Source organism: Sinocyclocheilus rhinocerous, unplaced genomic scaffold (genome assembly GCF_001515625.1).
Source record: "Sinocyclocheilus rhinocerous isolate Xijiao unplaced genomic scaffold, SAMN03320098_v1.1 scaffold433, whole genome shotgun sequence".
Classification (NCBI taxonomy): Eukaryota; Metazoa; Chordata; class Actinopteri; order Cypriniformes; family Cyprinidae; genus Sinocyclocheilus; species Sinocyclocheilus rhinocerous.
The window spans coordinates 828,397-844,945 of record NW_015627897.1 but is presented as its reverse complement, the minus strand read 5'-3'; the positions used below and the strand labels follow the sequence as shown (position 1 = coordinate 844,945).

General features: G+C 34.6%; 1 protein-coding gene and 1 pseudogene across 1 annotated transcript; one reads left to right on the top strand and one right to left on the bottom strand.

Annotated features, from left to right (window-relative positions):
- Nucleotides 1-3,109: 3,109 nt before the first annotated feature.
- Nucleotides 3,110-4,545, bottom strand: LOC107737022 (gap junction delta-2 protein-like). The gene has a single exon (XM_016548416.1). It carries the CDS (start codon nucleotides 4,211-4,213, stop codon nucleotides 3,110-3,112), a length of 1,104 nt encoding a protein of 367 aa, XP_016403902.1. The 5' UTR covers nucleotides 4,214-4,545.
- Nucleotides 4,546-11,222: 6,677 nt separating this feature from the next.
- The window catches only part of LOC107737021 (E3 ubiquitin-protein ligase MARCH3-like), a 7,277-nt pseudogene continuing 1,950 nt past the window's right edge, over nucleotides 11,223-16,549 (top strand).

Here is a 16,549-nt window from a genome sequence, read left to right as displayed (position 1 = left end):
GATGATGATCAGATCAGATCTCTGTGAGGAGCACTGGCTGTTGTGCAAACAAAGATCTCACTGGATTATTACAATTAATGGCAAAATGAATGTTTGGAAATGTAAGCTGATATTTCCTACTGACACACTACAGCAAAAGACAGAAATAACTGACTTAAAACCATTTTTAGCTGGTGAAAATACTAGTGTTCTAATAATTTTGGCCACCACTGTATTTTTGTTTTTCTAGTTTTATGTATAAACCAATTTGCCAATTTAAGAGATATATATCAATCTTATAAATAATAATAAAATAAAACAAATAATAAAATTGTTTAGATTTAACAATGTTTAGATATTTTTATTGGGAAAAACATCAAAATACTGATTAAGAATTTTATTTTATTTTATTATTATTATTTTTTTTTTTTTTTTTTTGCAGTGTAATTTTATTTCAGCTTCAACGCAGCATTTACCTTATTAATTTGAAAATGTGATGCATCCAATGGGGTGGATTTGGACTTTCACTGTCTAGGTATATTTTTCTTTTGCTCTGATATGGGGTTTACCTGCCTGCGGTGGTCTTATGTGTTTTTTGAAACACAATTTTTCTATAAACTGTGACTCTCTTGACTGCTACTCTTATGAATGTCCTCTTTCTCTCTCTGGCCGTCTCCGTTTACAGACTTATTGTGATCTTAGGTATCATAGTAAGTATCGAGGGTGTTTTTTAATGGGTTTCGCTCTCTCGCGCCTTCAAGTGCTTTTTTTGAACAGTGGCTGTATTGCACTAAAGCTTTAGAATAACACACCCATTGATGTGCACATTTTATTTTTGTGTTGTGTTTTTTGGTTTTAGGACATTGCACTTTCTACTGTATCTCTTTCTGCCACGCCGAGAAATACAAATTTTTTTATCAGTCTTATCTTATGGAGTGCTAAAAAGTATATATATATATATATATATATATATATAAATATATATTGATATGGTTCACAACTTCGTACTGTATATAACAATAACTTTTTGCATGCTTATGTGGTTTGTTTGACTAATGTCATCCTCTGAATGACATTTTAAAATTTGCAGATGTTAATGAAACATTCTCTAGTCGAACCGTCCTGTGCTTGTCAGCGGCAGTGAACATCTTTCTAATTCGGACCAATTTAGTTTGAACTGACAAAATTGTGTCTGTTTGTCCCCCAAAAATAGACTGTATTCCAGTAATGTCGAACATTATTTTTGTTACTCTGAGCCGTATGTTTCTTGTGCATGAAATTGAACTTTGAATGACTGTTTTTGTTTCTGTATTGGACAGATACTGCCATTAACCATCAAAGATGTTTTAAGATCATTCCCTTTTGACTTCTCATTCCCTGTTGTATTATTTTTTTTTTGGCCAAATTAAACAGTCAGAGAGCAAAAAGGGAAAAAGCTGTTTGACACAAATGATGCCTAAAACTGCAACGTGTAAATTCTGTGCCACTAACAGCACCAAACTGAGTTGCCAAAAGTACTGTATTTTTGCATTCTCTGAAGAAAATGTCAGTGGTGAAAGAAATTCCCTCTCAGCTGTTGCAATAGATTAGATAGGGAGCCTTCCAAAAATAATTTAAATTATTTTTTAAATTAATTAACAACAGGTCCAAACCATGCAGTCCAATCTATCAACTATTCAATCTATCATTAAAATATCTCTTGTTTTACTGTAGATTTAGCAGCAGTTGCTGAAAATCAGTGCAGGAAACAGTGGCACCGAGTAAAAAGATCAAGGAATTTTGGAATGAACCTCAGATCTTTTGGATCTTGGAATTTTAAAAATAACTATAGAGATTGTTTGGATATTTTTATTCAGCCCTATTTTTTTTTAGAAACATTTACCTAACACTCCATTTTTCATTGTTTGGAAAAATATGTAGTTTTGCCCCAAACCCACACCACTGGTTGAGCTAAACGGTCATTATTCAGACCACTCAAACAAACTGTTTTAAAAGTACCACAGAGTTTACAATCCTCAGGAAGTTCGCATATTTACATACACTACCATTCAAAAGTTTGGGGTCAGTAAATGTTTTTTTTTTTTTTTTTTTATTATTTGAAAGAAATTAAGAGTTTAATTTTGTAGAAACATGTTAAATTGACTAGAAGTGACAGTAAAGACAATTGTTACAAACGATTTTTTTAAATAATTGTTCTTTTGAAAAGTATCATGGAGCAGCACAACTGTTTTCAACATTACTACTAATAAGAAATGTTTCTTGAGCAGCAAATCAGCATATTAGAATGATTTCTGAAGGATCATGTGAGACTGAAGACACTGAAGAAATTCAGTTTTGATCACAGGAATAAATTACATTTTAAAATATATTAACATAGAAAACTATTTAACAATTTTATACACTATAAAACGTACTGTTTTTATTATATCTCTAATACAATAAATGTGATCTTGGTGAATATAAGAGACTTCTTTCAAAAATATTTAAAACCCCAAACTTTTGAATGTTGTAGTGTCTAATTATCTCTGCACAAAATACTGGGATATGATGAAACATTTTAACATAGAAAAAAATACACACGGCAGCTTTAAATTCAAAAGTTAAGAGATTATAGATAATGTCCTTTTTGGTAAATGAATGATCTGATTCTCAGAAACAGTATATATGACAACTATTCCAGAGGTCATTATGAAAACAAGAAATTGCTCGACTTGAAAGAAAATGTGGCACCCCAATAATCTCGATCTCGGACTTTAGATGTAGAATAGCTCTTCGCTTCCAAACACTATTACTAACTCCTGTACCAATTTTAGAGTTCTTACAAAACTTCTACTCGAATGTTCATCACTACATCACTGAGTGAAAGGAAAGGCTGTGAATAGTTTTCTTTTTGCTCTCTGGCATAATTTATACACAAAGTGGTTTATAGATGTTGTAAATGAATATATTATTACACACTGTATATTGCATAAATAAACAACGTGGAAATATTGATTACATGTCACGACTGATAGTACATTTTATTTTTAAGCTCATCAAAACACACGAGTAGCAGCTGCCTTCAAAAACCTACCAACAAAAATAGCATCGTAATCAAATTTAAGACTCTTCGAATTGTCCATAATTGAGTTTATATCCAAACCTCAGTGCTCCTCTGCTTTGATTTTCTTCCTTTGTTCGGTTGCGATTTACCCTTGAGCGATTGTGTTCCTCTGCAGGTGTCCTTGTCTTTCTTCATCGAGCAGTTCCCAGCGCAGGTCCAGTCAGGTTGATGGTCCACGACTAGATCTAGGGTAGGTAGAGAAGTAGTGCTGGTCACGTCTCTGAAGGTTAGCGAGGCTATCGACTGTGAGTCTTGGTTTATAGCGCCGTATCCCCTCCAGGAGCCGTCCTTGATGAGCTCCGACTTCTTGATCATCTTCCAGCCCAAATGATTGAGCTCTAGGAAGTTGAGGAAGATGCAGAAGACCCCAACGCAAAACATGAAGATCAGGAAGATGGTTTTCTCGGTGGGACGCGAGACGTAGCAGTCGACCTTCTGCATGCAAGGCGTCGCCGTGCACACAAAGTGAGCGGGAACGTGGAAACCAAAGAGGAGCCATTGAGCCACCACGAATCCGACCTCCAAAACGGTACGAAAGCACACGTGGAAGACGTAGTACTTCGAAAGGACGCCTGAGGAGCTTTTGGACGGAGCCCTGGCTTCCTGCAACGCCGGGGTGCTTTGGTTGGCAATGCCCTCGAGGACATCAGCAAGACTGAGATGTTTGTGCGACTTGATGGAGCAACTATCCGAGTCGCAACTGCGATCGTACGCTTCCCTCGACTGCTCGCCTTCTGGCTGCTTGGACAAGTTATGCCAGGTGTAGATTATGAAGCAAAGCGATGGAGTAGACACCGTGATGATCTGGAAGACCCAGAACCGAGGCTGCGAGATTGGGGCGAAGGCGTCGTAGCAGACGTTGGGACATCCCGGTTGAAGGGTGTTACATACAAACATCTCCTGTTCATCCGTATAGACGTCCTCAGTGGCCACGGCCACGATTAACAGGCGGAAAATCACCATGACTGTGAGCCAGAGGCGTCCGATCATGGTGGAATGCTGGTGCACGGCATCCAGCAGCCGCTTGAGCAGCGTCCATTCTGTCATGTCTCTACGCACCGGCCTCCTGAAGTACAGCACCTGAAATAGATCCACTTTAGCTCTGTTGCCAGCAAGGACAGCCGTTTTCATGTTACAGCTCTGGCTGGAGAGCCAAGGTGCCACCACTGCTCCCAGCCATCCCTTTCTCCTTCAGAGATAAGGAGCGTGCCGTCCACTTCACTTTGGTCACATGGTGCCGTCGCTTGTCTTTGGAGTCCATTTACAAACTGCTGGAGAGACGGCACTCGTCCTGCTCTTGATAGCGTCGGCAGATTACATTCTTTTCTGATTGCTGCCGTACATGATAGGATGGGTTCCACGCTTTTAAAAATATGCCACAGATAGTGGATACGTCCATGTGCTAATCTAGTTTGTATACTAATCTTATACTTTAAACTTGGCATTGTGTACTATGAATATTGTTGGCGCTTATGAGAAATTGCTTGTGATGTGGCTCATTTGTAAGATGCTTTGGATAAAAGTGTCTGCTAAATTGATAAATTAAAAGTGCTTAATTTTGTCGGAATTCAAGTGACTGTACTGGCTAGTGGTTGTCCACTTTGTCAGTCATGTTTTTAACTTTGTAATCTATTTAAATCGAGTTCAAATACACTACCATTCAAAAGTAAGATTTCTTTAAAAGGTTTTAAAAGAAGTTTCTTATGCTCACCAAGGTTGCATTTATTTGATTAAAATACAGTTAAAACTGTAATATTGTGAAATATTATTACAATTTCAAAGAACTGTTTTCTATTTAAATATATTTTAAAATGTAATTTATTCTTGTGATGCAAAGCTGAATTTTCAACATCATTACTCCAGTCTTCAGTGTCACATGATCCTTCACTTTGTGTGGAAACGTGAACCATCTTGGAATAGAAAGTTCAGAAGAACAGCATTTATTTAAAATAGAAATCTTTTGTAACATAAAAGTCTTTATCCCCTTTAAATCCCCAAACTTCTGAATGGTAGTGTATCAAATGTTTTTACCGGTATAGGATAAAGGTAGTGCTGATGTCCTGATGCTGCTGATACTGGTTGTTTACAAAAGCGATAGCAGCTATTTTGAATGTTAAACTAAAATAGAAATGATAGCAGTTATCTTCATGCTATCTGCTAACTGGCCCCTTGTGATTATAAGAGCCTTTAAAAGGTCTGACACGAGTGGACTTACGAAAAAGAAGAGGCAGTAACCACTGGGAATTGGAGACTGTGGCTCTGGTTCAAAACCTAGAGGCCAGCTATGAAGACAGAAAGGCAGCTTACTAAGTAGCCATTTGAATGATTTGGAACACTTATAGCCAGCATCTCCATGTGTCATAGAAACAGTAGGCGCGTTTCCATTACCCTTCAAATTGCGCAAATTGAAATATATCAGAGGTACTATTTCAAATAAGTAATGCAAGTTACTTTTTTAAATTTTTTTATTGATTGACAGCTCTCCTGTCCCCATGTTGAGTGAAATCAGATGTTACTGTAGTTCTAAAATAAATATGAATATGCATTAATTCATCTCACTCACAAAAAAAAAAAAAAAATACAGATTCAGTATTCCTCAAAATGAATAAAAATAATGCAACTCGGAATATGACGCAAACCTGCAATAATTAAATGTTAAACAACACAAATATCCTTTATGTATTTAATCCCATTCTATTAACCAATGTCTTTGCTTCTGACCTTCGATGATCCAGTTCAACCGTACTAATAAGCAAAAAATACTATTTTTATTGCTGAAGTGTGTTGAAATTTCTTCTTCTGCATTCTACTGTACATGTTAGTAAATTTACTTTCCTTTCAGCTTGAGGCTTATTCATTTCACTTTTGGTGTGAAAAGGCTTTTATATTTGCCAAAAATATAACTTTTTTATTTTAAAAACAAACAAGCAAGCCCTGTCCAGATTTAAAAAGTAACGCAAAAGTAATGTAACGCATTACTTTCCATAAAAAGTAACTAAGTAACGTAATTAGTTACTTTTTTATGGAGTAACGCAATATTGTAATGCATTACTTTTAAAAGTAACTTTCCCCAACACTGCATAGAAATAGCTTTCCAAAGCAAGGAGACTCAACTCACAAGTGATTTCAACAAAGTTTGGCATTAGCATCACACACAAAGCTCAAAATAGTAAAATGTTATTTTTTATATTAAATTTAACTTTATTTTATACCTTTGGTTTGGAATGAGTTAATACGTGTATTTATAATCAGCATTTTCTTTGTTTATCAAGTCTTTTTTTTTCAGCCCATTGCAATGCAAGATTGCCTTCTCAGAGAAGAATACATGTGATGCTGCCTTAGAAAGACAATGTTTTGGAACAGCCTTCACATTGGGAGCACCTATGATGTCTTTAAAAGCTCACTAGATTTTAGAATAGAGTGAATGAGTGCCTGGCATCTTAAGCCAAATTCAATCCAAATGCATTTGGTTTCATGCAATATTGAGTGTATTTAAAACAGTGCATGTTGGTGATGCAACATGACAAAACTACATCGGTTCAAGTTGTGTTGATGTGATGATCGGGAATAACGGGTATGTTCACATTTTTACAATGATATTGCAAGTTAATGACAACATTATGCTTCAGTTTTCATGCTGTTTTTAAAGGGATAAAACTACAGGCGAAAGCCTTTTTTTCATGTACTGGTCAGTTTTGAGATTTTCATTTACTTGACTTTTCATAACATTTTGTTTCAGACTGGTGGAAAGAAAACATCCAAAAAATACACTTTTTTTTTAATTGCACTTCAACTATTAACATAGATTTTAATTACAAAACCTTATTTTTAAGTTTGTCTTTATAATACCAATATCTTTTAAAAGGCGATTTTCTCAAAAATGTCTGAACTTTTATCACACAGGCACATGGGTAACCATTAACCAACACATTTAATATGCAGTTAATACCAGATTATTTGCATGTAGTGTGCGGTAGATGTTTTGTTACATAAAATATGGCTGAAAAGAATAAATAACATGATACATTTAGTCAGGTTTATGCTTAGAAAACATGATAATGGTCAAGATACATTCTCTGAATTTTAGCTTCCAGCAATTAATGATCTTTTAATAATCAGTGATTTTAACAAGTTTTAATAATCTGCCATTTTTTATGGATAAAATATGGTTAAGAATACAGTCATGCACTACAAATCTTACTTGTGCCTGGTTCATCACTTTTTCCTAGACATTTAAGGAATATTTAAATTGTTTTTGCCAGATTATGACTATTTTGGTTCCAAGATCCTTGATAGTATTAGGGAATTTTATTGGTCTGGTGCAACTTTTATAATTGTAATAGAAGCCAAAACATGAATAATATGAAAACTCTATCATCAAAATATGAAAAAGTATCTGCCTTTTTCTCTTGAATTGACAAATAATTCCGCAAATAATCCTATTCTTAAGTATTTTTGTCAAAATGTTTGTTAAAATACCTAAAAAAAATTCTCAAAATAAGATACAAGTATATAATAAATACAAGTATATTTTGTGTATTCTTACTTTTTTACTTTTTAAGTTGTTTATATTGTTAGACAAAATATTGTATGTGTATGCATGCATGTGTGTGTGTGTGTATATATACACACACATACAATAATATATATATATAGGCAATATAACATATATCTCCAAGGACAAATGTTAAAAAAGATGCCACTTGATTTATTTTCAAATAAATTCCCAAATGATCAAATCTAGTGCTGTCCTATTTTTCTCATTTGATATACTGTTACACTCAAAATATGTTCATTTTGACATTTAATTTTTATTAAAGAAATGTTCAATTTTGCACAAAGAAATTTTTAAAAATTGCATTTGTCATGTTGGAGCAGTGGCTTAGCGGAATAGTGGTGCTTATGCAGATGGTACAACAGTTCAAATCTGGCATGCAGTCTTTTCCGATCCTTTCCTTATTGTGTCCTGCTTTATATCTTATTATCAAATTAGAAGTTGCCAGAAAGAGGATGCATGTCCTTCCACACTACCAGACCGAGAGTGAATGTACAATAGCGCCGCAGCCGGTCACAGCTCACTGCATCCCTCAACATTAAAGGGGTCATATGATGCGATTTCATTTTTTCCTTTCTCTTTAGAGTGTTACAAGCTCTTGGTGCATAAAGAAGATCTGTAAAGTTGCGAAGACTAAAGTCTCAAATCCAAAGAGATATTCTTTATAAAAGTGGCGTAACATTTCCGTCTCACGCTTGAGGTATTCGGCTAATCACAACGCACTGGATAGCTGGCTAATCAGAGCACACCTCGCTTTTCAGACCGATTAGTTTTGTAAAAATCGACGCGTTTCAAAAAGGCGGGGCATAGAGGAGAAACAATAATGTACAGTATGTGGAAAATAATGTGTTTTTTTAACTTTAAACCGCATAAACACATTTCATTACACCAAATACACAAAATAATGTTCTTTTTAGCAGCATCATATGACCCCTTTAAAGAGGAAGTTCTCTTTCACCAGAGCTTGTTTTATTCCTCCGATAATCCCTGGTGTCTGGCTCTCTCCTGCAAGCGTCTAAGAGGTGTCAAAGGAATTATTCACCCCTTCACGCGGTTCATGAAGGAATCCACATTGATGTCCGTCCCCGCCGGCCATTCTAGCGAGCAGCTTGGCCATGAATAGCAGACAGGATTAGTGCCAACAGAACAGAATGAGAAGCGAGCAGACAGAGGGAGGAAAGAAAGAGGCAGATTTATGGGGCGAGACTCAATGAGAGTGAAAGCCCCTCATATGATGACTACTTGTCTACAGTGTTTCCCCTTCTGCACTTTCATCTAAGCCACGAAGAGAGATCAAGTCATGAAAATGAATGCATTAACCCTTTGCTGCCTAATCTCCCGTGATTGTTACAACTGAGTTTCTCACGTGTTCAAAAAAACCCCCACTATTTTGTCCATTATGCTTGTGTTGTGTCTGCATCTACCGGCTTTAGGCGACATTTGTAATGATCAAATAATCTGAACACCAGACGGGGGAAATTGTCACATGATTTAATACCAAATTGTGTTCAAATATGGCAAATAAACAAACCTGTGCAAACACTCAAAATTACTCAACATTAATTTTTCAACAGGTATTCTCTGTTTCATGTCTAACACTGCTGTGGTAAATTCTTTGCAACATACAGAGTTGAAAAAATAAGGGTTTAAAAGTAGCCTGTAGTCTATATCTGTATATAATTAGGGTTGCAAAATTCCTCTTTTAAATGAACAGGTGTCATTTACTGTTATAATAGGTGTTATAATATTTACTTAAATCCCTTTAACAGATTAATGCTGAATATAAATATATATTATGTGATATATATATATATATTTTTTTTTTTATTTTTTTTTTATGGTGATACGGTTCCTGTGGTGATATTGTGTGATTATCTCATGCTTGGAAAACCTCTCAGCCAATCACATCCAAGAACCAGATTTAAATTTTTAAATCATTTTCAATTTTTAAATTAACTGAATTTTAAAAAATCATCCCGACAGGTGTATCAATAGATATCATGTGTCTAAAAAATTCTTTAAAATGTTGTAAAATAGTGTATGATGAATATATTTTTTTTAAATATTGTGACAAAATAATGACAAAGTTGCAAAATTACTTTATTTTAAAATTGTCTTGATAGCTGTATCATTAAATGTCTATAGCCTACAGTTAAAGTTAATACTGAATATATATATTATATTTTTAAATAACCTCATAAATTCTCATAATATGATGAATTAAAAAAAAGTTGCTTATTGAATTTAAAATTGGTCCTTACAGTTCTGACAGTCCTGATAGCTATCAGTAGGCCTAATATAAATGTCACATATAATTATCTGCACATTAATTTTTTTGGCCTTATGTCTCACATGGGATAAAGATGATTAATTAAGTACATTTGTGACCCTGGACCACAAAACCAGTCATAAGGGTCCATTTTTCGAAATTGAGATTCATACATCATCTGAAAGCTGAATTTATTTATTTCCATTGATGTATGTTTTGTTAGGATAGGACAATATTAGTCCGAGATACAACTATTTGAAAATCTGGAATCTGAGGGTGCAAAAAAATCTAAATATTGAGAAAATCGCCTTTAAAGTTGTCCAAATGAAGTTCTTAGCAATGCATATTACTAATCAAAAATGAAGTTTTGATATATTTACGGTAGGAAATTTACAAAATATCTTCATGGAACATGATCTTTACCTAATATCCTAATGATTTTTTGCATAAAAAAAAAATCAATAATTTTGACCCATACAATGTTTTTTTTTGGCTATTGCTACAAATATCCCCCAGCGATTTAAGACTGGTTTTGTGCTCCAGGGACACATTTATTTATTAGTTAACCATTTATTTATTTGCAACCATTTTAATAGGATTATTGTAGCTCAAATAGTAGAACATGGTACTAGCAACACTAAGACCATTAGTTTAATAGCCAGTTAATGCAAAAACTGATAAGATTATATCTTGCATGGAATAAAAGTTTGGATAAAAGCATCTATAAAATGTAACTATTTTATTATGCCTACTGAAGAGTGAAAGATGTCCAAGTTCAATGAAGATACCAATACTAATGCTCCACCAGACCATTTGAGCTCTAAATTATTATCAACACAAAAATACTTTAGGAAAAATCACCTGCTACTTAAATGTAGCAATGGATTTGAGTGAATTATAGTTGCACTATTTTAGACATCAGTCTGCGAACAAGATAATGAGGTATTTAGCAGGAGATCAGGCCGCTCTTAGACCAGCGGGCTAAAATTAGGCCTGGTCCATGAGGTTTAGACGCCGCCAACACTTTCAGCATTTGTTGTTGTGTCTGCAGCAGTTTACAGTCAAAGCTTAGACCCTGTTCAATTAGCATAATGTCAGGAAAATGAAAAGCCACTGGTGACGACTAACTGGATTAAGGAAGTTTGAATGAGGAGGTGCTCAGAGTGTAACCAACGGTGATGTGAGAGGGATTTCCCTTTGTCGGCTCTGTGCCTGTGCTTTCCTCGCCTTCCGGCTAATCCTCAGCTATTCTCACCAACGACCTTTGGCTCAATGCTAATCTGACCGGAGAGAGAGAGAGAGAAAGCCTACGAGTCTTTAAGCCTTCAGAGCCCGGGTTATGGGGAGTTTGGATGAAGAACATGATCTGTCTGATGGTAAGTTCCTAATTGCTTCTAAAAACTATGTTGTTGATTTGATATTGCTAAGTGATGGAATGTTAATTTTACAGTTGTTTTAGTACTTGGTAAAATGTTGTATGCCTACTGCTTCAGAGAACATTGTGAATCTATTGACGGTGCATTATAAGGATGTTGACGGGAAATGCAATGGTTTTCAAAAGTGATGCTCCATCACGCAACCAAAACTTTTAAACTTTTGCTCTCTGACGTGAGCATCTGTTGACCAGTGAGATTTTCAGAGAGGCAAGATGTCTTTCAGAAACAACTTTTGGACAATCTTCAGAAAACTAATTTGTGGCATTCCCACATGGCATTTTCCACACTCTCAAAATGACGTTTTGCACCCCATACAGTTTAGTTTCAACAAGTTCATGGTGTCATCTGTACATTAGGCAATGGAATAGAGTGTATCTGTTAAATCCTTTCATAAATCAACAGTATGGAGCAGATTCACAGCTGTGTCCCAACTGTAATAAGTACCTCTGCTAAAAACATGTTTTGAATGTAAATAACATAATGCATAAGCAAGCATGCAATTGTTGCAATTATGCACTGATGTAAATGAACACCATTTAACAAATAGGACCATTGCAACAGGTTAAAGAGGGGGAAACTTATATGTATGTAAATATATAGTACTGTTCAAAAGTTTTTCTAATACTTTATTAACTAATTCATATATAGTTCAGTCATGAAACTCTAGATGGCGCATTCTGACGGGGTGTTAACGTAACTGATGATATTCAAAGAGTTAAATGACTTGGCACAAGCTGATTGGTTCATGCTGCATATGCAGCCAATGAGCTTACTGCCTTGCATTTATATGGCTGGCTAGCATTCACTTGAGATTCCTGCAGCGCGCTTTCAGAGTTCTCTGAAACCCTCCACCTTCCCCAGCTCCACCTGTATAGATCTGCTATGGGTTATTTTATATGCTATTTGTGCAGCAGCAGTATGTCTTAAATGCTCATGGCACCGTATCGCCATATGCATTGGCAGTAGCAAGTTCCTGTACTTGCTTGCAGCAGCAGCAATAATCTACAACTACAGTAGTAACCAACAGCAGCAGCAATTCAGCAGCAGCGTAGCAGATCTGTTCCGCCAAGACCAAATACATTAACATTGTCATATCCATCACCATGCTAAAATGTTCCGAGAGTTGTCATGATTGAAATACTTGTAGTCAGCAAGGGTACATGACACTAATCATAAATAGCAGTAAAGACTTTTACGCTGTAACAAAGAATTCTATTTCAAGAAAATGCTGTTCTTTTGATCTTTTTTTCAATGAAGCAAAGAAAAAATGTATCACAGTTTCCAAAAAAATATTAAGCAATAACTGTTTTCAGCATTGATAATAATCAGAAATGTTTATTGAGCAGCAAATCATCATATTTGAATGATTTCTGAAGGATCATGTGACATTGAAGACTGGAGTAATGATGCTGAAAATTCAGCTTTGAACTCACAGGAATAAATTGTATTTAACTGTATATTAAAATAGAAAACAGTTATTTTAATTTCTAATACTATTTCACAATATTACTGATATTTTACTGTATTATAACCAAATAAAAACATTAGAATATCTTACTGACCCCAATATGTGCGTATAAACATCTCCTTATTCACTGAAATCGGTTATTCACAAAAATGGGAGCTAACAAATTTCCTGCACATTCATGTTCATGTTTAACGTAGTTATTCACATAAATGTGAGTACATTTCTAACCCTGTAATTTATATCTCAAGTGTAAATAAGCAGCTGTTTCATTCTGTTCCTCACACAAAGCTAATGTACGCAAACTCAGTCTCCTGTTCTGTCAGTGTCTCTTCATTGCTGTCATCACATGTCCCTCATGTCTCTGTGTCTCTCAGGTATGAACGGCCTCATGTGCAGCAGTCATGCTTTGTGAGGACTCATCACCTGGACTCAGTGCTGGTCTGGATTCTGTGGTTCTGGTGAAACCGAGTGCTGAGACCTCCACAGATCCTGTACAGGAGGTCATTCACAGCAGCACTTATGTTTCCTCTGTGATCCCTGCACACGGCGGCATCAGGTGTGTCAAAGTCAGGGTTTAAATTCACTTACCTGTGATTTTCTAGGGATCCTGAAGACCTTGATGAACTTGCTCAGGTACGTTTGATTGGGGTTGGAGATAAAGTCTGCAGGGCATTGGCCCTCCAGGGCAAGATTTGAGAAAGTAATTCAGCCAAACCGCCCAAAGTACCTGAAATCCTATAGACATTGGTGGCATGTAAATGTGTGTGGTCATGTGTTCATATTCATATCTGGCATCAGAAAGTTGACATCTTTGTGGCTTGATTTTGCATTGTGGATGAAGTTGTGAGTTGTGAAAGTTACAGTACGTTTTCATAGTAAAATGAATGGACTGTTGACCATGGAAGCCGTAAAATAAAATAAAATAATTAGAATAATAATTATCCATTTTTAATGTTTTTGAAAGAAGTCTTTTATGTTCACCAAGGCTGCATTTATTTGATCAAAAACAAAGTAAAACAGTTAATATTATTACAATTTAAAATAGCTGTTTTCTGTATGAATATATTTTAAAACGTAATTTATTCCTGTGATGCAAAGCTGGATTCTCACCCAAAATGAAAGTTTGCTGAAAATGTACTCATCCTCAATCCAAGAGTTTGTTTGGTCATCAGAACAGATTTGGAGAAATTTAGCATTATATCACTTGCTCACCAGTGGATCCTCTGCAGTGAATGGGTGCCGTCAGAATGAGAGTCCAAACAGCTGATAAAAACATCACAATAATCCACAAGTAATCCACACCACTCCAGTCCATCAGTTAATGTCTAGTGAAGTGAAAAGCCATCATGAAGTCATCATTTTAACTTCAAATCATTGCTTCCGGTTAAAATAGACTCCTCAATCCATAATATTGCTTTAACCAGTGAAAAGTTGTCTCATCTGAATCAGGAGAGAAATATGCACAGATGATGATCAAGCACCTTTTACACCTTTTAAAAACGGTTCTAAACAACTATGTTGGAAGATTTGGATTTGAGAGGACAACAGGGGATGGACTTTCACTGGACTGTTTCCATTGATGCATTATTATGGATTGTTTATATTTCGGCCAGTTAAAACAGCTCAATGATGGATGTGTTTCTTATAAACCACAGCTTTTCACTTCACAAGACATTAATCGATCGACTGGAGTGGTGTGGATTGCTTGTGGATTATTGTGATGTTTTTATCAGCTGTTTGGACTCTCATTCTGACGGCACCCATTCACTGCAGAGCATCCATTGGTGAGCAAGTGATGGAACCAGTCATCTCATGATGGATTTAGCTGTTTGATAACTGAAACTCACTATCCATCCATCCATCATTTTATCCATCTGCCCATCCGTTTATCTTCTGCATTTTCTTCTTTTCATTTCTTCATTTATTTTTCTTTCTTTCTGCTTTTCTTTTTCTTTCATTTTCATTTTCTTTCTTTCATTCTTTCTTTTTCTTTCTGCATTTTCTTTCTTTCGCTCTTTTTTTTCTTTCTGCATTTACTTCCTTTCATTTACTCATTTATTTTTTCTTTCTTTCTGCATTTTTTTCTTTTGCTCTTTTTCTTTTCTTTCTTTTTTCATTTTTTCTCTGCATTTTTCTTTCTTTCTGCCGTTTTCTTTCTTTTTTCTTTCTTTCTGCATTTCTTTTTGTTTCATTCATTTTCTTTCATTTGTTTTTTTTTCTTTCTTGCTTGATTTCTTTTTTCATTTTCATTTTCTTTCTTTCTTTCATTCTTTCTGCATTTTCTTTCTTTCGCTCTTTTTTCTTTCTTTCTGCATTTACTTCCTGTCATTTACTCATTTGTTTTTTTCGTTCTTTCTGCATTTAGTTTCTTTCATTTTCTTTCATTCTTTCTATTTCTTTCTGCATTTTCTTTCTTTTGCTCTTTTTCTTTCTTTTTTCCTTTTATTCTCTCTACATTTTTCTTTCTTTCTGCAGTTTTCTTTCTTTTTTCTGCATTTCTTTTTGTTTCATTTATTTTCTTTCATTTGTTCTTTCTTTTTCTCTCTGCATTTTCTTTCTCTCTTTTTCTTTCTTTCATTTGTTCTTTTTTCTTTTTCTTTCTGCATTTCTTTATTTTTTCTTTTCTTTCTTGCATTTTTTTTTCTTTCTTTCTTTCACTCTTTTTCTCTTTCTTTCGTTCATTTTCTTTCTGCATTTTTTCTTTATTTTTCCTCATGCATTTATTTATTTTTCTTTCTTTCTTTCTTTCTTTCTTTCTTCTTTTTTTCTCTCTGCATTTTTCTTTCTTTCTGCATTTCTTTTTGTTTCATTTGTTTTCTTTCATTTGTTCTTTCTTTTTCTCTCTGCATTTTCTTTCTCTCTTTTTCTTTTAATTTGTTCTTTCTTTCTTTCTTTCTTTCTTTCTATCTTTCTTTCTTTCTGCACATACTTCTTATTCTTTTTATGTCTACTGATTTAAATATATGCACTTATCTATGCATTATGTAAAGTGGTTTTGTGATCTGGATTGTTGCAAATAAATTTTGTCTGAATTTTATGCTCCATATTAAGGTGAGACACTGCAGGTGAATAGGGTAAAAAAATTAACTACTAATCATCACCTTACTTACCCAGTTGATTGATTACATTGATAATTGCAAACATTTTTGTGTATTAAAAGTTTTGTAAAATGTCATGTTTAAATATGCAAATGAGGCATTATTTAATGAAATATGCGCTAATTTGCACACATTTCAAGTACAAAAATCTGAACACTGGATGAAGTCAGTTTCAAAATTCTTGTTTATTTATTTGTTTGACATATTAGAGGCAAATGTTTTTACAGAGGGAATTTTGGGTATCTCTTTTTGTCACTCCATAATTCAGAAAATACTTTGAACAGCCAGAAAACAATATATTTTCCAAATTTTGGGGGAAAGAAAATGTTGTATATAATCAAACAAGTCCCTCTGTAAAAACCTTCACAATATAGACAGGCATAAAAGTGTAAAGTTTGGTGTGTGTAAGTGCTACTGAAGTGGAGATTTATGGCTCAGTGTAGGAGAAAAAACTCATTTTGAGAAAACGGCCTTTAAAAATATGTATTGTAATCGAAATCTATTGACACAAATAGATAAAGTGCTATAAAAGAAACAACAGTGTCTGTCTTTTGGATGTTTTCTTTCCACTAGTCTGAAAAAACACTTTATGAAAAACCAAAAAAAACAAAATCTCAAACTTGACAGGTGCATGAAAAAAC

What these genes read in the sequence shown, in the direction of transcription:
- LOC107737022 (XM_016548416.1), bottom strand. Translation starts at nt 4,213, where the DNA reads ATGAAAACGGCTGTCCTTGCTGGCAACAGAGCTAAAGTGGATCTATTT.